The 27,014-nt window shown below is 37.0% G+C and overlaps 1 protein-coding gene across 3 annotated transcripts; it reads right to left on the reverse strand.

Moving 5' to 3' along the window:
* Positions 1 to 27,014, reverse strand: POLB (DNA polymerase beta). Of its 3 annotated transcripts, XM_035003944.1 has the most exons (14): positions 26,686 to 27,014; positions 26,289 to 26,346; positions 23,703 to 23,769; positions 19,993 to 20,067; positions 19,348 to 19,406; positions 17,717 to 17,766; positions 15,520 to 15,571; positions 13,920 to 13,974; positions 13,751 to 13,823; positions 8,795 to 8,865; positions 7,991 to 8,077; positions 2,169 to 2,233; positions 1,522 to 1,661; positions 1 to 248 (listed from the first exon to the last, which is right to left on the reverse strand). In XM_035003944.1, the coding sequence occupies exons 1-14, from the start codon at positions 26,744 to 26,746 to the stop codon at positions 154 to 156; spliced, it is 1,008 nt and encodes a 335-aa protein (XP_034859835.1). In that variant the 5' UTR covers positions 26,747 to 27,014; the 3' UTR covers positions 1 to 153. The 3 variants fall into 3 exon arrangements, with proteins under 3 accessions (XP_034859835.1, XP_034859836.1, XP_034859837.1); XM_035003945.1 differs by lacking the exons at positions 1,522 to 1,661; positions 2,169 to 2,233 and having other exon boundaries at positions 26,686 to 26,890; XM_035003946.1 differs by lacking the exons at positions 13,751 to 13,823; positions 13,920 to 13,974; positions 15,520 to 15,571 and having other exon boundaries at positions 26,686 to 26,854.

The raw sequence follows: 27,014 nt of genomic DNA on the forward strand, positions 1-27,014 counted from the left end.
TGATAGTAGTATGAGAGGCTTTATTGACTACAATGCAAGCTAAAGCATGAAGAAGAAACAATCATTTAAAAACACCAAAGACCCTTACATAGCAAAGGTTAAGAAATAAATTAAGACTCCTGCTGAGCTAAGCTGGCCTGAAAAGAACGGGCCTTATTCACTCCGATCCTTGGGTTCTCGGTATTTCCACTGGATGTAGTCAAAGATGTCTTTCTCACTATCCACCGGCAGAGGTTCTCCAGCGACTCCTTCAAGTACAGAGAAAAAAGAAACTCACTTATAAACCACTTTTGGAATTTAGTTATGAGGATTTAGGGATGACAGTTGTATGGGACTCACTTTCAGAAGGAAAAGACAATGGTAACCAAGTCACTAAAACATGATATTGACCTCCCCCTCGCCCATCCTCCCACATGAACTTGTGTTTGAGCTTTGCACATATATTACCAGTGCTACAAAAGGAACCTGAGCATCCCAACTAGGGCCATTGAAGTGATCCTAATCCATGATTTTCCTCTCTGCTGGACCTCCACTGTAGCCACCGTGGATCATATGAAATACTCTAGTTACTTTCCTTTACAACTCAAAATGTGGCCCCTGGACTAGCAGTATGGGCATCACCTGGAAACTCACTAGACATGCAGAATCTTGGGCACCCCTCCAATTAGAATCTGCATTTAATGAGGTCCCCATGTGGCACGTACACACATTTACATGTGAGAACCACTGCCCTCATCTACCAGGGAAGAAAGCCCTATTTTATCCTTTCTGGACAAAATTTTCATTTTCCTGGTAGAGAATAATAAACCACACAGTACACTGTGAAATGTTAACAAGCACAGATTAAGCAATTCTTACTCTTTAAACGTTTTTTATTTTTAAAAATTTTTTTAAGTAAGCTCTATGCTCATCGGGCTCCCTGCTCGGCGGGAAGCCTGCTTCTCCCTCCTTCACTCCCCCTGCTTGTGTTCCCTCTCTCGCTGTCTCTCTGTCAAATAAATAAAATCTTAAAAAAAAAAAAAAAAAAAAGTAAGCTCTATGCTCAAAGTGGGGCTTGAATTCACGACTCCGAGATCAAGAGTCACATGCTCTACCAACTGAGCCATCCAGGCGCACCAACTCTTTAAACTTTAGAAGGCATGTAGCCAAAGCTACCAGGTTTGTCCTGCACTAAAAGCAATGTTACCGAGATTCTTCAGATGTCTTGGAGATACATGAAAAACAGACAAAAAAACCACTTTAGACCAATAAGATTTTTTTACTGACCATCATTAATTCGGTCTAATAGAGCTAGAAATAACTCTTGCTATCAAGGCCTCCAATTGAGGGCTTGAGAGCACATATGGATTTAAAGACCCTTTTGTTGCCTGAGGGACTCACAATACAAAGAAACTACAATTAACTGGTATAATCACTTAAACGCTTTTGAGAGAAACCAAAGCTGCTAACCCAAAGTAGCTTTGAAAATAACTTTCTCTCCAGATGACCACGATTATCTCTAATGCAGACACAAATACCCACCAGTGACTCCCAAGGGACGGATTGTGTACTCATTGATTGTGAAGCCCTTTTCTAGGGCATGAGCTCTCATATTCTTATTGAAAATATCACTCCCAGTGAAATAGAGAACACCACAGTAATACTGATCCTTGGGTATCAACCTAAAATAAATAGATAAATAAATAAATCTTTCACCACACATTTCAAATTTGGCAAAAATAGGACTCTTATAATCAATAAGGCACAAAACACCTAACATAAGTCTATGTGGTCTAATAACCTAAGGAGGAGACTATCATTAGGTAGACTGTTGAAATTACTCCCAGCTTGCAGTTAGTCTAGGTTTCAGTAAACTATGCTCTGCAAGAAGTGTGGAGAAACGAAAAGCAGTATCACGTATTACAGCTAATTTTCCCCAGGCAGGAAACTATTTTTGAGCTGTGGAAGGCATCATGATGAGATGCAAATCTAGAGAAAACTGATGAGATTCTGTAGACAGTCATTATTATTTGCATATTTTCAGGCTAAGCAGTGTCCATACCACGAACACATAGCATTTCAGAATGAAAGGGAGTTCTAGACATTTATGTGAATTCCAAGATACACAGAGGACAAAGGAAGGAGAAAAGGGAAAAATTAATAGGTCAGCAACAAATTTTGAGTAATACCTTATATCAATTCTCCTGTGTGGATACTCCTTTTCATCATTTTTACTTGGAAGCTGGCAAACACCCTAAAATGGATATTTCAAAGAATGCTTAAAGACGTTTTAAACTTCAAGCTTAACTTTAATCGAATATTGTTAAATGTGAGGTTTTTGCTTTAAATGCAAGCAGTTTTAGAATCCCGGGCACTTTTAATTTAGTGGCTTTCCTATGCACTATATATTTTCGCCACCTTTCTCTTATACTTTGTGGTAATTAAAGAACTACAGGAAATAGCAGACAAGGATTCTAGGTATGAGGATTGGCCTTTGTGTGATTCTAAACAAGAGCTAATCAGGGAAAGCATCAAACATAAAAGACACAGACCAAAACAAACAGAAAAGCAATCTGCAAGAAACAATTATGATTGAGGGAGAACATCAGAAGAGCTATCGGTAATAGTTTAAGATATCAGAAAATATTCCATACATGAAGAAAGGGCAGAATACTACAGAAAAAGAACACTTAAGGAAAAGGCTTAAATCAAAATTAAAAGTGCAATAGCAGAAGTAGAAGAGTTTAAAATTGAGGAAATCTCCCAGAAATTAGAAAAGAGAGATGAAAAATAAGAAAAATTTAAAAGATAAAAAAATTAGAGGATCATTTTCTTTCTTTTCTACAGGTGAGTTTTCATTATACTTCTACAGTTTTCAAACAAAAGTTATCAAGGTCTATTTAGTAATCTTTTCCTTTTCTAGAAAAATGGGTTAAAATTCTGGACTGGGGAGCAACCCATAAATACATTAAAAAGAGCCACAAACATCAAAAGTTTCAAATTAAAAGTTTCAAATGCAACATTCAAAGAAAAGTACACATGTGACAGGCTTCTGGTCCTAAAGAAAGTTGACTGAGTACACATGTCACTAAAAGCTATACTTTTTCACTTAGCAACATAGAAAAATTAAAATCTAGAATCTAAAATGGGTATTTTCTTTATCTGTTGCTATGGCTGAAAGATTAAGTGAAACCTGTTTATCTTCAAAATATGAAACCTACCTTCTTAGGCATTAACAAGTTCCAACTCAACCTTCAAATGGATCAGAAATGCTTTCCATCTGGAATTACCATGAGGTATTACCTTGCGGATATGGATGTTTGAGTGCCACAGGCAATGATCTTGCCGTTTGTCACATTAGTAATAGGATTTTGTCTAATGGCTTTGTTCCTTTCCTAAAGGCTCATTTTATTTCCTGCACTTTTTCTGAAGTGTTAATATTAAAGAATTTCTCCGTATTATTGTAAATTCTTTATTAGATTGAGTGGATTAGTTTTGTTTGGCATTTCAATTGGGTAGCTTCATGCTGAGCGTCTGAAATTAAAGCCTCTTTTATTGCCTCAGGGTAGTCAAGGGATCTTCTATTGTCCCTTGAATCCTTACTGTAGATAGTTCACAGAAAATCATCCTGGACCAAACTTGCACAAAATGCTAAAATCTGCATATATAAGGCAAACAGGCATCTAAATGCAGAGGAAATTTTTTTTTTCCTTCCAAATGCTATTTTATTCACAGGAAGATAACTCAGTTACCTAAAAATCGTGGCTTTACAAGAAGATCTGGAACATTAACCCTGGCTTTCCTAAGGTTTGGTGACTATCAGTCTAAAGGAATTTATGTTTTGAAGAGTACTTGAAAAACACATGAACGGTCATATGTTTTAAACTACAGTCAGTGGTTACAGCAAGAAGAGGTTTTGAAATCAAGTGGATATGGAATCAGAATGGTTTATTCCACTCTGATGTTTTTGTTTTTTGTAATCTCTACACCCAACATGGGATTCGAACTCACAACCCCAAGATCAAGAGTCCCATGCTCCACAGACTGAGCCAGCCAGATGCCCAGGTTTAATCTACTTTTGTAAGCTGAATTCATTTTGCAGCCAATTTCCTTTCAGAAACAGAGATCCCAACTTTTTTGGCTATCTCTGCTAAGGTCACACCCCATCACTGCTCCAACTCCTGCCATGCTCTCGGACTGGCTAACTCCCTGACCTCAAGTCCCTCCCCAAGGCTCCTCCCTTCAAACAGGCTGCTTCCTACCATCCTATTCAATGGGTTTCCTGCACGTCCATCTCCCCATACCCTGCTCTTCCTTTTTTAAAAATAGTACTTATTATCCTGATGCCTGGGTGGCTCAGTCGGCTAAGCATCTGCCTTGGGCTCTGGTCACGATTCCAGGTCCTAGGATAGAGTCCCATGTCAGGCTCCTTGCTCAGCGGGGAGCCTACTTTTCCCTCTGCCTGCCACTCCCCCTGCTTGTGCTCTCTCTCTCTCTGACAAATAAAATCTTTAAAAAAATAAAAATAAAAATAGTACTTGTTATCTTAACCTAACACGCAATTTACCTATTTATTATGGTCATTTTTTTTTAAAGGTTTATTTATTCATTCGAGATACAGAGAGAGAGAGAGAATATGAGCAGGGGGAGAAGCAGAGGGAGGGGGAGAAGCAGGCCTCCCGCCGAGCAGGGAGCCTGATGCGAGGCTCGATCCCAGGACCTTGGGATCATGACCCGAGCCGAAGGCAGACGTTTAACCAACTGAGCCACCCACGCGCCCCTATTATGGTCATTGTTAACTATCAGTCCCTTCTCACACCCCCCAAATATAAATTTGACTGAAATTCGCTGGTACATCCCAAGGTCCTAGAACAGTGCTGAGGACTTAAGAGATGCTTAATACACAGTTCTTGAACTGGCCGAACACACCTTCTCATCCTACTCGTGCTCATTCTCCCTGTCTTGTTCTTCCACATCACACTTCTCCTTCACTTTCTGTCCCTCTTTTGGTTTCCCAACTTACACCTTACCAGGTCACTTTCACAGATCTGTTTCCAAACAAATATTATATCTACATTATATCATATTAGTAGAGCACTGTGTAATTCTTTGAAGATCCAGTCATATGAAGATACATGTACAAACTCTTCAAAGTTTCCATGTATATTACTTAATTTGATCTGCACAATAGTCCTTTGACACAGGAGAAGTATATCATTTTATAGATGAAGATATTAAGGCCTTACAGAAGTAAAGCAACTTGCCTAATGTCATACGATGAATTAGTAATGGAGCCAGAATAAGATTTGATAGCTTCCGTATCCAAGTCTACTCCTCCACAATGCAACATAGCAACACACACCCTTTCCTTTGCAACTAGACATAAATCACCTCTTACTGCCTCTACAATAAATTGATTTGAGAGCTAATTTGGACTGTTCCTCATCCTAACATATACTAATTATAAATGCCAAAATAGCAGGCTCAAACATGGCATTTTTTTAAGCTTCAGAGAATATATGAGCCACATGTACAGTATCTGAACTTTATACACAAACCATCCATCCACTAAGATGGATTCCTACATCACAACATAGAGGCCTGAGTTTCTTGCTCTAATTGTCAACTGGGTCTTCTCTACTTTAAAAACAAACAAAAACCTGCTTTCTTATTTTTTTAACCTGTTTTCTTCTGGAAATTGATGTGAGGGATTCTCTTTCTGGCAATAGCTGTCTATGTGCTGCTAGGAATAGACTGAGAGATTGGGAAGGTCAGATAGAGCAAAGGTTTCCACAAGTCCAGCCCTGTCCTAGGACTGATGAGTGGCCTTAGCCTTTCAAATATCACATACACAAGAAGGTCTGAACCAGCCTGGTTTGCAGCAGTCACTGGAATTTGGCTGCGAGACAAAGGTCTTCTCTGCTACAACTAAGCAGCTACTGGGTTAACCCAATTCCACCACTGCTAGCTATTCTCTATGTTCACATTCATGTGGCTACCCACCTCTCCTTTTCAGCTTATACCCAGCCCACCAGCTTATAATGTGTCTTTGTATTTTTGCTAGCTGGATTACTAGCTTCTGCTGGTGCTTCCTCTGGATCTCTCTTTGAGCACAGCACAATACTACTCAAACTGCAAAAAAAAGTTTCTGCTACTACATCGCATAAATACCTTCCTGGTTGCTGACTCTGAAAAGAGATAGTGGGCTTCCCCAGTAGGAAGTCCTAGGGCCTTTCACAGAGATGACTGTTGGAAGTAGGCCAGAAGGGGTCCCCAGAATATGTCCAGACATACCAGGACACTCTCCTAACAATGAAAAAAAAATTTTTTTTTCAACTTGTCTAGCACATGTTATTTTTAGGATTTCATCTGACTGAGTGTTCTTTAAATGTAAGATTTGCGCACATTCATTTTGAGTGCATTAAAATCAATCTCAATTTAAAAGGGATATTCCTATAACATATTTAAACCCTATTTTGAATAACATCTCATGTGTCTAGGGGTGCCTGGGTGACTCAGTCAGTTAAGCGTCTGCCTTCGGCTCAGGTCATGATCCCAGGGTCCTGGGATCAAGCCTGGCATGGCGCTCCCTGCTCAGCAAGCCTGCTTCTCCCTCTCCCTCTGCCCGCCGCTCCCCCTGCTGTGCTCTCTCTCTCTCTCTGTCAAATAAATAAATAAATAAATAAATAAAATCTTATAATTAAAAAACAACAACAACAAAAAACATCTCATATGTCTATATTTCTGGGCATAGAGTAAAAGCTCCAAATCTGATAGATTTGGGAGAACAACTCATAGATTTGATTCCCAAAGACTGACTAGAATTTTTATTTTTACCTTTCCCATAGTTCTTTTGAAAACATTATAAAATGTGGCCAACTTTGGCAATCAATACAGTTTCATAGCCCATTAAAATCACCACATTGAAATTAATGACCTGATTTTTTTGGGTGTCTGATTAAATATACACAACATAAAGTTTGGCCATTTTAACCATTTTTAAGTGTGCAGTTCTACAGTATTAAGTATATTCACATCATTGTGCAACTACCACCACCATCCACTTCCAGAACTTTTTCATCTTCCCCAACTGAAACTCTGTATCTGTTACACAGTAACTCCCTCTTCCCCTTCCCCATAGGACCCTGGCAGGCACCATTCTACTTTCTGAATGACACGATACTTCAATTAGCTCTATCTACCACCTTCTACTTTTAGCTAAAACCACTGTCAAATTTATACAGTAAGACTCTCGCTAATATTAGCATGTCCATTCCCCAAAAGCACAGTCTCTTTCCATTTCAGGCATATAACTTGGGAAAAAGGGAATTCAAAGTACAAATTTAAGTGAGCAGTAGAATAAAGGTAACTATTACCTTAGTCCTAGATTTCTATTTGCCTTCCTGTCAGTTTTTATGCAGGGACGTTTATTAATCTCTTTTTAATTCATCTGACATTTGTTTTGAATCTTCAAAGTTTAATTCCCTAGGAATATTACAGGATTTTAACAGATCATCATACGGGTGTCACCCTGAAAATCTCTGCAAGCGTCCCCCTCTATTAACTCCTCTGCTTATCATGTCACAAAACTTGTTTGTATCACATACCCCAATTTCTTTTCTTTCTTTGGTGCTGTAACAGATTAATATTCTTCAGATAATTCTAATCTCACATACTGAAGAATTCTGAGTCAGAGAATATGAGAACATTTCCTATGTTAAGGAAAAACTTATGATGTGTCAAAGTCATTTACAGAAATTTTAAAAAAGAGTAGATTATGCATAATTATGTGTTCCAATGGCACAGATTATTTACAAGCGGGGGAATTTAAAACAAAATTCTTTACTAAAATATTCTGAGATTAGCATCCTGTTAATTCTTCTATATATTCTCATGGATATCCTATTTATTGACTGTAATACTGAGATGCAGTGAGGTCACATACTCAGAATGGGCACTGAACAGTTTCCAAGGTTTTTTTTCAGCAGTGTTAACTCAAACGAGTACTTACCATGAACTTTGTTTCACCTTTTGACAGAGTATCTGTAATAAAATGGACCTTCTGTAACTGCTCCACAACACGATGTAACAGTTTTGGCTGTGGAAACATAAATAGGAAGTAAGAAAAAGAACAATTACTCTTTTATAGCAAGAATAAGAGTTTATGTTTTGCATAACCTATGTTTCCTGCAACATTTTTAACATGAGTTTTTTGATTATCTATGGACAAATGCCTAGTTTTCCTCTAAGTACTTTTTTCTTCAACACAAAATTCATTTATCAAATGAAACCTATTTTTAGGAACCACCATTCTTCACCAGTATCAAGATACCCCCAAACAGACATCATCTGTTTATCTGTTTCATTAAATCAAAAAGTTAGCTGCTTTATCTTTAAAAGGTATATATTCCAAAGTCAAAAATGTTTTGCCTTCATGGGTTTTCTAATAGGAATAAAGTTTAATATAATATTGTTTAATAGAAAAATATACCCTTAATAAAACCCTGAATATTATACTGGATATTTCTAAAATACCCATGAAAGGCAATAAATAATTCTGAAAGTGTTTTACTAAATTTCATTTTTTTTCCAAAAATCAGACTATCCCCTCCATTCCTTGTAGAAGAACACACTGTGTATCCCTTTCAACCACTTACTTTGCCTTTCACAGAATTCAGTCAGTACAAAGCACTTAAACTGACTTTTCAGAAAGATTTAAAAAAAAAATTCATTCTGAAATATCCAAGTATCATTTAGAAAATGATATTCACTGTTGTGTAACACTTAACACATTTGATTATAAATTCTGTGGTACCTGTTTGGTTGATTCAGAGGTAAAGCTTGGATGGGTCAGAAGAACATCCATGTCACCACTGGACTCTGCACCTATGAAAATAAAAAATATGTATGGAATCCTACATATAAATCTATCAATTAGGCAAACAGAACCAAAGCGATGTCACATGGAGGAGCCTTATTTCTTATAGCCTAACTCTCTTTTTCACTGCACTTCATACTCAGAATTAGTTACAAGATTTCAATTTTCTGTCCAACTATTCAGGTATACTGATGTAAACAGAAGAATCTGGGATAACAACAGTAATTGGCATTAGATATGCATTATACACAATTGGCTAAATGTATTAAAAATGCACCTAATTACTCAATAATGAATAAAAACATTTAAAAACAACATTCTTGCAAAGAAGATATTCAGATGGCCAAAAGATACATGAAAAGATGCTCATCGTCATGGAAATGCAAAGCAAAACCACAATGAGATACCACCTCACACCTGTCAGAATAGCTAACCTCAACAACACTAGAAACAACAGGTGTTGGCAACAAGGATATGGAGAAAGGGGAACCCTCTTGCCCTGTTGGTGGGAATGCAAACTGGTGCAGCCACTCTGTAAAACAGTATGGAGGTTCCCCCCAAAATTAAAAACAGAACTACCATATGATCCAGGAATTCCACTATTAGGTATTTACCCAAAGAAAATAAAAACACTAATTCAAAAATATACATGCACTCCTATGTTTACTGCAACATTATTTATAATAGCCAAGATGACCAAGTGTCCACTGATAGATGAATGGATAAAGAAGATGTGGTGTGTGTATATGTACACACACACACACACACACACACAATGGAATATTACTCAGCCATAAAAAAGAATGAATCTTGCCATTTGCAACAACATGGATGGATGAAGAGTGTATTATGCTAGGTGAAATAATTTGTCACAGAAGGACAAATACCATTTGATTTCCCTCTTTTTTTTTAAAAAAAAGATTTTATTTATTTATTTGAGAGAGAGAGAATGAGAGACAGAGAGCATGAGAGGGAAGAGGGTCAGAGGGAGAAGCAGACCCCCCGCCGAGCAGGGAGCCCGATGCGGGACTCGATCCAGGGACTCCAGGATCATGACCTGAGCCGAAGGCAGTCGCTTAACCAACTGAGCCACCCAGGCGCCCTCCATTTGATTTCACTCTTATGTGGAATTTAAGAAACAAAACAGACAGAAAAAAACAGACTCTTAAATATAGAGAACAAACTGGTGGTTGCCAGAGAGGACATGGGTAGGCAGGGATAGGTGAAATAAGTGAAGGGAATTAAGAGTACACTCATCATGATAAGCGCTGAGTAGTGTACAGAACTGCTGAATCATTATATTGTACACCTGAAAATAACTATATGTTAATTATACTTGAATTTTTTAAAAAGCTAAAAATATGAATTTAAAACAATTAAAAAGGGTAAACCCCCATCTAAAAAAAAGCTTTAAAATACACCTATGAACACTATATATCTGAAAACCTCAAATTAAACAGTATGTCCTAACCCTGTAAAGATTAATCAGAAAATCCATTTCAATTCTTATGACTGAATTCATTTAATGAATATTGGTAAAAATTACTATTATGGTATCATGGATAAGAATATAGCATTTGAGGGGTGCCTGGGTGGCTCAGTCAGTTAAGCATCTTTCGGCTCAGGTCATGATCTCAGGGTCCTGGAATGGAGCCCCACATCAGGCTCCCTGCTCAGCAGGAGTCTGCTCCTCCCTCTCCCTCTGCCCCTCCCCCCGCTCTTGCTCTCTCTATCTCAAATAAATAAATACAATCTTAAAAAAAATATATAGCATTTCATAATGACTTAGATTTTTGTTTTGATCCCCACTCTACAACCACATAACTTTAGGAAGATTACATACAATTGTTTATACTTCCTTTTATTATAATACTATGAAGTTTTGTTTCCATTTAATTGGATTTTTTTCACTTAAAAATTTTTTTTCAATATTGCAAATAAGGACTGTATATTCCTTTAGACCTCAGTTTCTCTGTCTATAAACTACTAAAAACTACTCTATAGGCCATTGTGCAACTAAGAACATATGTAAAAGCATCTAGAATAGGGCCTGCCACACAGTTGGCATAAAATAATACTATTTCCTTTCTTTGTACTTTTATTAAGGACAATATATGTAAAACATATTTTTTTCTTCCAAGATTTTATTTAAATTCAAGTTAGTTAACATATAGTGTAGTTTTAGTTTCAGGAATAGAACTTAGCAATTTGTCACTTACATATACATAAAACATATTCTTGGGAACCAAAGATATGGTAGTGTCTCTGGACCACCATTTTATACATCAATAATGTTTAACCAGATATTTAAACATAAAGAAGACTAGATTCAATGTGTGCTGATCCCAGGACATTCATGGAAGCTATTTTAAGAAAGAAAATTTTGTCTTCTTTTCATTTTTCTCTTAAAAGTTAAGTGTCTTTTATCACCTACCTACTACCAAAAATGTATTACTCTATTCATTTAATTAGACTCTTGAGTCACAGACCTATACCTCTGAAACAAATAATACATTATATGTTAAAAGAAAAAAAAAGAGAGAGAGAGAGTAGGAAGGGAAAAATGAAGCGGGGGAAATTGGAGGGGGAGATGAACCATGAGACTACGGACTCTGAAAAACAAACTGAGGGTTCTAGAGGGGAGGGGGGTGGGGGGATGGATTAGCCTGGTGATGGGTATTAAAGAGGGCACGTTCTGCATGGAGCACTGGGTGTTATACGCAAACAATGAATCATGGAACACTATAACAAAAACTAATGATGATTAACATAATAAAATAAAATTTAAAAAATTTTTAAAAATAAAAAGCAAAACAATTTACTTTAGCAAAAAAAGGAAAACAATCCAAGAATCTGTTAACAAAGGGACAGATAAAGTATGGAATATCCACATAACCAAATGTTATACAGCTATAAAAAAGAATAAGGATGCTCTCTATATACTGATGTGGAAAGATCTCCAAGATGTATTTTTAAGTGAAAGAAGTAAGGTACAGTACTGTGTATATATTATGTTATTTTTGTGAAAGAAAGGGGGAAGAGGACACCAAGAATGTATACTCACTGAATAAAGAAGATGTGTACAAATATACAATGGAAAATTACTCAGTCATAAAAAAGAATGAGATCTTGTCATTTGTGACAACATGGGGGGACCTAGAGGGTATTATGCTAAGTGAAATAAGTCTGACTGAGAAACACAAATACCACATGATTCACTTATCTGTGGAACCTAAAAAACAAAATAAATACACGCAAAACAGAAACAGGCTTCCAAGTACAGAGAACTAGTAGTTGTCGGAGGTGGGGGGTAGGTGGGGAATGGATAAAATAGGTGAAGGGGATTAAGAAATGCAAACTTCCAATCATAAAATAAGTAAGTCATGGGGATGAAAAGTACATCATAGTTAACACAGTCAATATCGTATGAACATTGTATGGTGATGGATGGTAACCACACTTATCATGGTGAGCACCGTGCAGTGCACAGAACTGTTATCCCTATGGTGTACACCTGAAACTAACATAACACTGTATGTCAACTATACTTCAATAAAAACATTTTTAAATAAATAAAAATAAAAAATAAAATGGGAAAAAACAATGTATATTCACATTTATTTATTTATATTTACATGCAAAACCACTGAAAGAACACACAAGAAAGTGGTCATTAATGGGACAGTGGTGGGATGTAGTGGAGAGGGTGAACTAGGACGGGGCAGAAGGCAGACTTCTTAGTGTATACTTTTTTTATATTAAAGCATGCAACCATATAACCTACTCAATAATAAAAGTAAAATAAAACAGAAATATTGAAATCCAGAAAGGTTGTCATCTTCAGCTGAGCCTGCATTTGGCTTGCTGTGTACCCAAGTCTGTGTTTTGAAAAATTTAGATTCCAAGACCCCACCCTAAGAACATTCTCATTTAGTAGGTTTGTAGCAGGGTACAACAATGTTTTTTGTTGTTGTTGTTGTTTTGTTTGTTTGTTTTAACTTTTTTAGGTATTTTCTGATGCACAGAAAGACTTGACAACTGGTTAACTTTAATCCTCTGATTTTGCAAATATGGAAAATAGGATGTGGAGAGATAGACAGACTTCAAACTACAGTGACAGTAGATTTGGTCTCAGGATCCAGTTCTTTAGGCCCCAACCCAATGTTCTTTCTACTTATCAGCAATTATGGATTTAGCACTTTCCTCTCCCTAACTCCTGATTCTTACAGCAGCTACCCCGAGAATTTGGGACAGCTCATCACCTACTGCCTAAGCAAAACTCCAAAGGTGGCCAGAGATTCAGTCAGATATCTATTCCAAAAGTTTTAAATCAAGTTTTTGTATTCCAATTTTTAAAGTTAATATTTTAAAATTTATGTTACCCTTCCAAACTTTGAGCCAGTAAGAAACCAGGATTCTCTTGGTTCTCACTTAGCTCGCATTCACATAGGAGAAGGAGATCTTCTGAAGGACCTGGTTGTTGTGAGAATTGGTTTGGAACTAGTGCTTCAGCGACATTATTTTTAGATTCATTATAGAAAACTTAGAAAATAAAAAAAGTTAAAAAAACAAAACACCCCACCACCTACCCATAGCTTCACTTCCATCTAGCCAAACAATCACTCTTAGGATTTTAATACACATAAAATTATTCTATAAAATTTATTAAAACTAGTCATTAAAACATCATCCTATAATAAAATCAGGATGAATTTCCTCTCATTTTTAATACATATTCCTATCTATAAACAAATAAACTTAGCTAATACTCTACTGGATCTTAGTAAATCTATTAAGTAACACAAATTACACCTCTTTAACCCACTTTTTTGGTATACATTAGGCAATTTTAACATCAAGGCATGAATAACCTAAGATTAAGAAGTATGTTACCTCTTCTGAAACTGCCACAGACTGTAGCAATGTACTCAGAATCCACTTTTTTAACTTCATTTAGTACAATATCCTAATAGAAAAAAAATTAAGTCAGTATTCTAAAATGGCTTTTCACCAAGTGACATTCTCAATTCTAATCAAAGAATACAATTCAGCACACTCTTACTTGCATTTGTAACATCTCTTCACGAGGAATTCTTTTCTCAAAGTCCTCAAAATATCTATAAAGACAGAATAAGTAGACAAAAGATTTTTGTGAAATTTAAATCTTCTTAAAAAGTTAACTGCCTACTATATCAAGTGTCCTTAAACCAGCAGATCATTCAAAAATCAAGACTAAAGTTCAGTAAGAAGATAACAGTAAAGCTGGGGGTGGGGATAGGTTTATTTCTTAACTGAGACCAAAATTTTTAAGTGCCACCCTTTATTATATTCCAGATACTCCATCAAAACTTATCTTAAATAAACTTCATATTCATATACCAAGAGTAAATAAACAGTTTAAGTTAGTATGTTTCCAAATTAGACTGCTCCCTACTGGCAAGTCAAGGGGTTACAGTTTATTGCTCTTATATCCTGCAAAATTATCATATTTTAAAACGTTATCCAGATAACATTATGAGTGAAAAAAAGCCAGTCACAAAGACTACATATTGTATGATTTCATTTATATGAAGTGTCCAGAATAGGCAAATCTATATTGACAAAAAGTACATTAGTGGTTGTCAGAAACAGGCAGGGACAGAGGGGCAGCTGGGGAGAAATGGGGAGTGAAGGCCAACAGATATGGGTTATTTTTGGGATATAACAAAGAGGTTCTAAAATCAACTGCAGTAATGGTTGTACAGCTTTATGAATATACTAAAAACCACTGAACTGTACACTTAAAGTGGGTGAATCATATGATATATGAATTATATTTCAATAAGGCTGTTATAAAAATATCTCAGTATGAAATAACGTCTAAAAATGATAAAGCACCTGGTCAAAACCAATTCTCACAACAACCAAGTTCTTCAGCAGATCTCTATTATGTAAATGCAAGGAGAGTGAGAATATCCTGGTCTCCTACTGGCTCAAAGTCTTGGAAGAACAGTGTAAGTTTAAGGTCTTACGGTAAAGCATCAACAGCAAAGTTCAGGGGGTTATTAGGACTGAATTGCCAACAAGACTACATAAGACAGGAGGAGATACATGTTTATGTACTATGCATTAGAAAAAATCAATTAGAAAAGGGGTTCCAGCACATGAAATAATTATGGATGCTGATATACAACATTCCTACTAGTTATTCCTACACCATTATTTAGGTGTTTGGGTTTTTTTCTTTTTCTGTTTTTAATTTAGCATTCCATGTTCATGTCCTAGCTTCTCAGGTAGACTCTAAACTACTTAAGGGCTTTACTGACCCTGTTTATATCCTTACCCCAGACCTAATGCAGTGCTTTCTACAATGTTTAAGCACAATATAAGCACCCACTGACTGACTGATGTACTCAGTCCTATATGTTTTAAGACTCCACTAAAGTCAAGAGAATGAGGGAAATACTCAAAACAAGAAAACAGACTAAAAGGTAATAACAAAACGTGTGAAGACAGGCATATTCTCTACAAAAGTCTGCAACAAATCTTAGCATTCCTGAATAGAAAAATGCTTGTGTTTATTTAAATTTGAAGAATTATTATGGTGTATGGAAGAATAGCTATAAGAAATTTTATACTTTTATATCTCAAATGTCAAAAGAAAAGAAAATTTGCCATCTTACTTCAACCCAATTCGCTGATGATGGTTCAACTTATCTTCATTTTTTCTGAGATCTGTATAAAGGACATATAAAGTTGAGGTGCTAATTTAAACATTTTTGGGAAAAAGCTGCTAAATTTAGTGATCCTTTTTACAAAGAACTACTAGGAAAATACGCTAAAATGACTGAAAAGATAAGAAAAAAAAGAAAAGAAAAAGAAAAGAAAAAATTCAGATATTAAGAACTAGATAAAAGGTTCTTCAAATCAATGTAGTAAAATCTAACAGTTGATTTCATGATCATTTTTACTTACTGAATCAAAATTTCAATTATAGTTACATAGAATAATAGATAAAACATACCAGGATCATACCACACTTCACTAACTATAGTAAAAGCCAGCCTTATAAGAACCTACATTGCTAACTTATGGTAATAGCAGCAATCACAACTTCTGAATGTTTTAAGTATTTCTATTGCCCATCTGCTGTTCATTCACTCCTTCATTCAATTAGTATTTATTGAGTAATAACTTGTACAGGCACTGTGCTTAAAATTCCGTTGAAAGGAGAGGTATTATTTTCATTATTTAAATTAAAAAACATCATATCATAACATCGTATCTTAAATCTAAAAGTGACTTAAGGATGCCTGGGTGGCTCAGTTGGTTAAGCCTCCAATGCCTGATTTTGGCTCAGGTCATGATCTCAGGGTGGTGAGATCAAGCCCCACATGGGGCTCTGTGCTCAGCAGGAAGTCTGCTTCTCTCCCTCTCCATGTGTCCCTCCCCCGTTTGCGTGCACAGCTACCTCTCATTCTCTCTCAAATAAATAAATCTTTAAAAAATAAATAAACAAAAGTGACTTAATTCCACTTGGATGTTCCTTTACTGGACATGAGTATAGGAGTAAGCCTTATGAAAGGAAAAGCAAGATAAGTATGCTCCCAAAGCAATTCCTATAGTCACCCTTACATATTCACAAACAAATTCTCCCTGGAGATATAAAATGGAGAGAATCTTTATGATACATGGAGCACTTAGTATTTCTCATAGCTGTGTGTACACAGTAAACACTGAAAATGCAATGGAAATAATGAGCTTGTTACATATAGGCACATAGATGTTGATAGTTATCATATTACGTATCTGTGAATTGTGAAATAATGTAAAAACCATTACAGCAGATCTCTGACACTCCCAAGGGATGCAACTTTTGTTTGAGAAACAAATTCTTGACCCCTTTCACCCATATTTCACTCAGATAAACCAAATACGCCATATGCAGAAAAGCACACACCCTCTCTGAGACACAGATACAGTAGAGTTTATTCTCTAGTTATAGGACTCACACAAATTCTTAACTTTGTAGTATTACTAAGTAATCATGCCTCTTAAGAGCCAGTTACTATTTTTAAGTACTTATTAGGTATCAACCGCTGTGTGCTAAGGGCTTTTCATATATTACTGCATTAAATCATATGAGGCAGAAATTATGATAGCATTTTGTAGCTAAGAACCCAAAACACCATAGTCATCCATTCTAATCAAGTGGTGGAGATTAGATTCAAACCCAGATCAGTCCCTAGAACCTGTCCACTTAACCATTTGGGTACAAAGAGTTGAATTCACAAATATTAAACCCCAAATGCTACAAATATACTGCAATACATCTCTATTTCTATCTCCATCTATAGTATATACCCTTAAAAGCATGAAGAAATAAGTTATATTCAAAGGATTAAGCTATCCTAGGTTTAAGGAAAATGTTTTATAATTACTTGACTTAGACGCTATTTTTATCACTTCTTTGAAAGCAAAAATTCCTTCAATAAATATTGCAAGACTCTTACAGAATCTTTCTCAGTATATATATATCACTTGGCCTTTAGGCTGAATGTGTAGGATTCTGTTGTCCAAAATTTTACTAGAGAAACAAAGGCAATTTAAATCTAAAAGTCTGCAAATGAAATCATTTTAAACTAAGAAGCCACTTCTTGCTCTTCTTGATTTTCTTCTAAGTTACAAACCTAAACATGTTTAACACAGGAATAAAAACTACACTTTATATCTATTCTCTACTATAGAGCTAAAAAGAAAATCTTAGCATTCCCTTTTACTAGCTGAATAAAAGTTTCTCAAGTTCTAGTTTGCTAGAGCATTAACCATCCTTCAGGAGCATATTTGACTTGGAATTGATGACCTATTGTACATACTCACCTTCTAATGTTTTAATTCCTTCATCTACAAACTTCCTTGCAGCAGATGGACTACAACGAAAGAAAAGCATTATCTCACTATCAAATGAAACTCAGTATATTGAATGAAACTCTATTATTATTATTGTCTTCTTTTGTAAAGAGTTACTATGGAGCTAAACAAGACCTGCTAAAATGTTGTGGTTATTTTGGTGATTTTATCCAAAGAGAAGAATTCTTGAAGCCTCAATCTAGGAAGACAACCATGAACCTGGACATGAAAAAGACATCTAAGCAGCTAGGTGTTATAATGTACATGTACTTCATAAAACATACATACAAACAGGAAAACAGTTCATCCATTCAAATGAGATTAACTGAGGTCCTGTTATGTGCCAGATAATCTTCTAGGTGCTGAAAATACAGCAGGAATAAGACAAATAAGTGCCTTGGTCTTCCCCACTTACATTTCAATGAGTAGAGAGAGAAAATAAGTAGGCATAAACAAACAAAAAAATATCAGGCAAATGAATTAAAATAGGGTAATGTGACAGACTGGATGGGTCCTACTTTAGATTGGGTAGCAAGGGAAGGCCTGTGAAATGGTATTTAAACTGCAACTTTAATGACAAAGAGTCTTTGTACAGAAACTGTGTGATACAGAAACAGATATTCATAGCAGAAAGGCAATGTGACACATAAGAAGTAGAACTGAATTGGGAGTCAGCAAACATGGATTCTGACTCTGCCAGTTTTCCCACTTTCTGTATTCAGTGTTCTTGCGTGAAAAAAGAGGATAATAACACAGAGGCTCTCTAAAACAACTTCTAACATCTTAGAATGGCTTTAAGTCCCTAAGAAGTCATGCTTACTTTCAGTATACTAAGTTTAAGAATTTAATATATTTTAGAGTAACTTTCATCAAATGTTGCCATTTAAATGAACAATCATCACATATCTAAAAGAATGCCTCATTCCATAAAGATGAGACTTAAGTAAAGCATTATAGCCTTAATGGCTTTTTTTTTAAGATTTTATTTTTTAAGTAATCTCTGCACCCAACGTGGGGCTCAAACTCACAACCCCGAGATCAAGAGTCACATGCTCCACCGACTGAACCTGCCAGGTGCCCCACAGCCTTAATGTTTGAATGTTAATCTTTATGTTGTCAAGAAGTGTCCAAAAAGCCCCTTTTGGTGCTAACTCAAATTTTAAGATAAAGACTCCTTCAGGAAAAAATGCTTGGGTGCTTGTTCCAAATTTTTAAGGTATTACGTTAGGTGCTTTGAAAAAAGTTTAAATGCTTAAGATAAATATGCTCAGAGAAGCAAAATCTGGAGGGAGTGAGAAGATGTACACAGAGCAAGTGTTAGTGGAGTTTAGAAGGAGATTAGAAGGAGATTATTTCTGGCCAGGGAATCAAACTGGCTTTATGAAGGAGGTAACATTTGCCTTGGATGGGCTTTTAAAGTAGAGGTAGCACCTGAAGGGCCAGCCTCAGACACATAAGATATGGAAGAGTGAACTATATGGTCAAAGACACAGGGGTGGAAAGGTCCAGGTTTTGAAGAGAAATAGCATGTACTTATTTTGGCTCACGTAAAAAAATAAAACCAACCCTACTGCTGTGTCTGCTTAGAAAATACTTCTTACCCAATGCCACTAACTCGAGTCAGAAAATTGATAGATGAACTCGTGTCATCCTGCCGAATCTTTAAGAAAAAAAAAAGTCTAATAATGATTTAGCAATGCTTTGAGGACTCAAATTATCTTATTGGAAGTGTACCAGTCTACTAAGAGACCTGAAGAGCCATTTACATCTGCCTGGATAAACCTCAGTGGTTTTAGATAAGTAACAAAGCAGAGAAGATGTCTCATCTCTTAACTTATCCCATACTTTAAAAAGGCTTATTCATAAAAGACCCTAAGTAGTATAATTACAATCAGGGTGAAATAAAACCATAAAAATGCTTCGGAGAGTTTAAGAATAGAAATTCTAAAATATAACAATGTTTTATCGAAGTTTATAATCTACCTTCTGAATGATACTGAATATAAGGAGCTAATTCTATCACAGATGCTAACAGTCTCTAAAATGTCACATAAAATAATTGAATATTTTACAGGAACAGTATTCAGAATTTTTAAAATAGAACACTTAAAGCCATAAACGCCACTCCTCTTTTCCTTCCTAGTCTCACCAGGTAAATAACATCAGTCACCCTGCAGTGATGCTACATGATAGTTGCTATAAAGGCAGACACTACCATCAAATAAGCAAACAAGTTAAAATTTTACCTTTTCCAGCTTACGCAATTTTCCAGTCGCTAAAAATTCATCAATCTTTTCAGCAATTTTTGTTCCTACTCCAGGCTAACAGAAAATTAAAAATATAAAACTCATATAAACATAATGCTTACCAAATCACTCAAAGATAAAGTAAAAAATAGGAAATGAAAAAAAAATGATTGTCACATGACCCGTTTTAAAACAAAGGACACAGAAAATTGAGCCATGGCGAAAATACATATTCTCCCAACAAAATCCTTAAATGATGACAAAAGAGAAGCCCTAATAAAACAATTCTAAATGACTTACTTTTTTTAAAAATTAATTTTTGTTGTAGAAAAATTAGAAGAAATAGAGTTGCATAAAGAAAAGTATATAAATCACTTGTTAATTTCATTGCCCTGAAAATTAAAATAAACTGTAATCTCATCACCTAACATCTGCTACATTGACTTCTTTTAGGCTCACATACATAAGCAGAGTTATATGTGCATGTACATATATATCTGTATATGTATATACATATTTTTCTTACAAAAATAGAATCATTCTGCTTTGTAAAGTACTTTTTTAACTTAAAAATACATCATGAACAAATTTCCATATCAATATATAAATACAACTATCTTTAATGGCTGCATATCACTGCATGACTATATCATAATTTACTTAACAAATACCCTACTATAGGAGACATTTAGATAGTTTACAAATTCTGATATAACAATGTCATGAACATCCTCCAGAGCAGAGGTTCTTAAGCTTTTGCATCGTCATCACCTTGGGGATGTGTTAAAACACAGAATGCCGGGCGCCTGGGTGGCTCAGTTGGTTAAGCGACTGCCTTCAGCTCAGGTCATGATCCCAGGGTCCTGGGATCGAGTCCCGCATTGGGCTCCCTGCTCTGCGGGGAGCCTCTTTCTCCCTCTCCCACTCCCCCTGCTTGTGTTCCCTCTCTCGCTGTGTCTCTCTCTGTCAAATAAATAAATAAAATAAAATCTTAAAAACACAGAATGCCAAGTCCCACCCTAGAGTTTCTGACTTAATAGGTTGTATTTCTTTTTTTCCTTTTTTTTTTTTTTTAAGTAAACTCTGTACCCAAGGTGGGACTCAAACTCACGACCCTGAAATCAAGAGTCATGTGCTCTACCGACGAGTCAGCCAGGTGCCCCAATAGGTCGCATTTCTAACAAGTTCCCAGGTGATGCTGCTGCTGGTCTAGATGTAGCACTTTGAGAACCACTGCTCTAGAACGGCACAAACGTGATAGCCACCAGCCACATGTGACATTTTAAGTTTACATTATTAAAATTAAAAATATTCATTCCTCAGTCCCATTAACCACACTTCAAGAGCTCACCGGCCAAATGTTGCTCATGGTTACTTTAATGGACAGCACTGCTCTAGAATATAAGCCCTATGAGAGCAGATCCTGTTTTTACTGCTTTACCCCCAGCACCTGGATGAATACCTGGCATATAGGTGCTCAAAAATTATGAACTAATGAATCCTAGTATACATATATCTCCACTAGTTTCCTCAAGATAAACTCCTCAAAGCGGAATTGCTGGGACAAAGGATATATACATTTTGCCAACATTCTGCCAAATGATCCTTCAGAAAAGCTGGAAATAACCAGGATTTCCATCCTTAGTAACTGAATGTCTTTTTCCACATCTTTATCCATACTGTATAATATATTTGATGGTTTGATAGCACCATACAGCATCTTGTTTTAATTTGCAACTCTGATTATTAGTGAAGTTGAACTTTTTCATGTTCTGATCCTTTTTTACTTTTCTCCTTTAAATAAGGGCTTTTTTTGAGTAGTTACAGGTTCACAGCAAAACTGATCACAAAGTACACAGTTCCCATATACCCGCAGCCCCCATACATGCACAGCCCAGCCAATTATCAACATCCCCCACCAGAGTGCTACATTTGTTATAACTGATGAACGTACACTCAAATACCATCATCAAAGTTTACATTAGGGTTCATTCTTGGTGGTGTTGGTCCTTTTTAGTTAAATGTTCAAATGCATCAACATGTGTGCCAGTCATTCCCCACTGTCTCTTAGCCCTAACCTCACCCTTCGATATTCTTGATTTATTTAATGTTTAAGTTAAGTTAATGTTAAGTGTTCCAAGACTACTGAATATTCAAGTTCTGAAAATAGCAATTACCAGATAGAAATAAACAAGATTCAGGAAATGAATAGACTAGAAAATGGAAACTGCTCCAGTTTCTCATTTCCTATATCAGAAGATACATACTGGCCTAAAGCAATTTAAGACCAGGCTATTTTCTATACTTAACATTAATGATTAAGAGGCAAACACTCATTCTGGAAATATCAGATTTCTAGAATTATTGAGAAGCACTCGCATGGGCCAAAGAGTAGGTCAGTGGTTTTTAATATAATAGTGGAAAGGAATAATGATGAGATTTTCATATAAGTCCAGTCTCATGCAAAAGGAATTTTGGATACTTTTGTGTTCTTTTTAGGGATAAACCATAAGCTCAGATTTGGGATAAAGTGCATCAGAGCTTGTCAAAAGTTTGAATCTAATAAGTGAGCAGGCTACATGCAATTAACATAAAAAAAGAAATTCAGTAGTGATAAAAGGGGAACAGAATGGAAGCAGAAGTGGCTTTGGAGGTTAACAATGCCTGCGTTCACCAAGAAACTCAGAATTAAAATCCAATGTATTTATAACTTCCTTGGCTAGTCTAGTTGGGGAGGATATACTGATGTTGAGAACTATCTATAGCACTAAGAATTTAAAACCTATATACCAGGGCATGATTAGCATTGAGTAATAAATTCAAGATAAAGATGTGACACATAATTAATATGGATAATCTGTCACTCGATCATAAAATGTGTAAGATTTATAATTCTATGACCCTGAAAGGTGAAAATACAAGGACAGTTAGGGTTCATATTTTGAAGGCTCTCATGAGAAAATTAAGGACAATCAAATATTGATACCTAAATTCTAGAGGGCTTTTGTGAACACAAATGGGTAAAGAAAAACAGAAGAAGGTGATAACCATCAGGACGACCTAGACTAATCAAAAACCACATCAGTTTGACATCTTTCACAAAAGACAAATAAGATATGGTCCACAATTTTGAGGAACTTAGAATCTTTTGGTGAGATTTAGATGAAAGAGAAAAATCTATCAACAGGTAGACTTTCCTAGGATATTCTTAGCAATATTAATGTAAATTACCAAGACATGTGATCCTCTAGAGACTGTGACACATACCGTGACATAGCATACAGGGCTTTAAGGAAATTACAGAGAAGAGGGCTAAATGCAGTAATATACAAAGGGGCTTAATTATGTGATTAGTAGGTCAGATTTCTTTGGGAACACCAACTCTCATTAACTCACATAAATTCCTATACCAGGGGATGAGAAAATGATAGCTGGAGACCAGACATGCCAATACCATTCTGTCACTATACAACACTGAAGCTGAAATTCAATGTGAGTACATGTATATATGGCAAGGTATAGAAAAAAATTGTAATTATATATATTTAAAGTGAAATTTCAATCCACACCCTTCCCAGTAAAAACAAGAGTGGTGAAATCTGCCTGTGTGGGTCAAGGCAGCTTCACAGAGGCAAATTTAGTTTTGAGGGAACCCACCAAATTTGTACATGTGTGAACTCTTCATTCAGCAGCTTGCTCACTAAACTTACCAATTTCTTAGCTTCTGCTCCACTCTTTATTTTGTGTGGGTACTTTGCTATCACAGATGCTGCTTTTCTATAAAGAGCAAAAAAAAAAAGAAATTCAGTTAGAAATCTTTTTCTTAAACTGGAATACACACAAGCAAAGATGCAGCTTCAACTTTTATCACAATAACTAATTTCCCACATCTGTGTCGAAAACTCAGGAGCTGACAGACCACCTGCATAACTTTCAGAAGTATCTTGAAAATCCTCACATTTAAGGATAACATAATTTTACCTGTATATTTAAAACTAGGGAGATTCGGCAAACCAGCAGCCTTTCCTTTTTGGGATTAAGCTAGTTTTCAGAAATTGTTCATAACTCTCATAAAAATGTGCCACCTAGTGGTATTTGGACTACTAGATACCAAACTGGCTTAAGGATGGTTTTTGGGTTTTTTTAATATTTATTTCTTTATTTGGGGGGGCAGGGAGAGAGCGAGAGACAGAAAGAGAGCATGGAAGCATGTGGAGTGGGGAGGGGCAGTGGGCGAGAGAGAATCCCAAGCAGACTCCCTCCAAGCTCAGAGCCCTATCCAGGGCTTGATCCCATGACCCTGAGGCCAGGACCTGAACAGAAACCAAGACTCAGACGCTCAACTGACTGCACCATCCAGGTGCCGTTGGATGGCTATTTTTAAATTCATGGCTTAAAACTGCAACTGGATTCCCCTGTGTCCTTATACTTATGTTCTTTTTCTTCATTGCTCTCATTTCCATTCCACGTAAAGCACTGACCTGTGATTCTTGCCCATCTCCACACACATCCAGCTCAGTAATCTGGTGACACACTGGGCACACCCTGGGAGCTCACTGATGGTCTCCTGTCTATAATTTCAATGCTAAATGTAGTTTAGTAGTGATGCTGATAAAAGCCAGAGTACATCTAAGTCCAAAGCATAAATACTGGGTAGTCTTTGCTGCCTTGATTTTTCATTCTATTCTAATACATATAAACCTTTAGATTTGGATTTCAACTTCTCTATTAGGATATTACTGATGATGAGTCTGGAAAAGTAGGTTGAGGGCAGTTTGTTGAGGGAATTGTTTCAGTAAAGACAAGTAGTTCCGGACAATGGTATTATGGGGCAAAGCGTGAAGGAAAGAAGAATTAAAGCATGAAAGGCTTTTTATATGCCACAATGCATTTGGGCTTTATCAAGGTAAAGAGGAAATATTTAATTATCTGATATGGAAGAATGACAGGATCAGGTAACTATTTTCAAAAGAGTACTTTGGCCACAATCAAGAGAAATGTATAATCAGGGTAGGGAAGAACATGCAGGCAACACCTGCTTTTCCAGACTTATTTCCCACTCAGACAAAGTGCATTACTGACTTCTGGGAAAATGTTATACTCCTTCAGGTCTCAACTCCTTGGCAGATTTTGTTTCCTTTCTCTAGACTGTTCTTCCTTTCATTTATCCCCTGACAGGCTCCTTCAAAACTAAACACCTCCTCTCTGAACTTAAACAGAATATAGGGTTGATTTTTAGATCATCAAATGTGTGGATGATAGTACAATTACTTTAAAGAGGCAGTCAAGAGAGATAAGGAAAGGAGCATAATCAGTTTTTAATTATGTTGAGCTCAATTTTGAAAGGATGAAGATAAAGGTAAAAGAGGCCTAAAAATCTTGAGAAAAGCTTGATTTGGAGTCAATGACATAACCAGTATCCAAAGCCAAGAATGGTTAAGATTGCCAAGGAAATTATGAAAATGAGAAAAAAAAGGACTAAGGGCAGACCTCCAGGAACTACCAGCATTGAAAGGAAGATAAAAGAACAGATAGGAGTGCCATCACGGAACTCAAGGGTAAGACTTGAATGGAATGAGCTAACGGTGAATGCCAAGGAGAGTCCAATAAGGTGAGATGTAGGTGAGACATTTTCAGAGGAATGGCAGGACGGAAATTATACCACAATGACATAATGAATGACTAGGGCTAAGGAAGTGCAGGCAAGAAACACAGATTATTCAAGAAGTTTAACTGTAAAGTGGAGGAAAGAGACAGGAGCTAGCTAGAGGGCAGAGGGAAGTTAAGATTGCTTTGTTTTTGTTTTTAAGAGCTGAGGGACTTGGACATGTTTGTAGGCTAAGGGGCACAAGTAACTGGATGTGGGAATAATGACTACCATAAGGGCCCTGGTGAGATGGACAAGGACTGGATCCAAGGATCAGCCAAACACTAACCAGATGGAGATCTGATTCCTTGAATCACATCTATTTCACAGCACAGACCTCATCCACTGTCTGTCACTATGGCTTAAAATCAAACTGCATTTTCAGCAATTCATAGTTGATGATGGGAAAAATACACATCAGCTACACCTATTTTCAATCAGAATTGGGAACTCATCAGAAATGATCCTACAGAGTTCTGCCCGAATTATCCCAGAAATATTGCAGTAAGGTACCACCACAGAGTCAATACCCTCAGTTCTTGCTTTTTTCTCCTCTTGCATATGGTCCAAATATCCACTGGCCCCTCAGCCCTGTTAACTGCCACACATCCCAGGACGCATGCTACCAGAGAATGCTGCACCGTCCCACCTGTAAGCATTGTACTTGTGGATTGCCTGGTTCACGTTCTTCTCAAAGTTTGCGAGTTCTGCAAAGGCAACAAGAGGCTGGGGTGAACAAGAACCGCCAGTAAACAAACGAGAACTGAGTTTTTCAGAAGGGGATGTAACAGCTTCTTAAGGGACAGTGACCCCCCGCTTGTACACGGGCCAGGCCAAAGACAGCCCAAACGGTGACACGGGAATCCCCAGCAGGACTGACATTCAACCACCAGCAATGGGCGCCGAAAGAAGATCCGCACGGAAGACTACCCGCTGCAAGGGGCCGACCCCATCCACAGGGCTGTGGGGACGGGAGAGAAGCAAGGGAAGGCAATGAGGTGGGAAGAGAGGCGAAGAAAGCCAGCAGCGCCCGGCCCGGTGCTAACCTGTGAGCATGTCGGTGATTCCCCCGTTGAGCGTCTCCTGCGGCGCCTTGCGTTTGCTCATGGTGGCCTGCACCCGAGGACGGCAGAGTGCTCAGAGCCGGGGACTGGCCCCCTCTCCCAGCTTTAAGGAGGGGCCGGGACTTGGAGAGGGGGGCAGGACCAACCCAGCCCCGGCACAGCCAGCACGACCCACTGAACAATGGCTGCCTCTGACAGGGGGCGCGGCACGGCGCGCGTGGTGACGTCACGCGCTCGGGGCGTGTCGGAGGCGGGGCTCGAGCGGAGCTCCCTGGGCGTGAGAGAGAAGGGAACGCGGTGGCGAAGGAGAC

The sequence above is a fragment of the Mirounga leonina genome, unplaced genomic scaffold (genome assembly GCF_011800145.1).
Source record: "Mirounga leonina isolate KUSES-001 unplaced genomic scaffold, KU_Mleo_1.0 Mir_128, whole genome shotgun sequence".
Classification (NCBI taxonomy): domain Eukaryota; kingdom Metazoa; phylum Chordata; class Mammalia; order Carnivora; family Phocidae; genus Mirounga; species Mirounga leonina.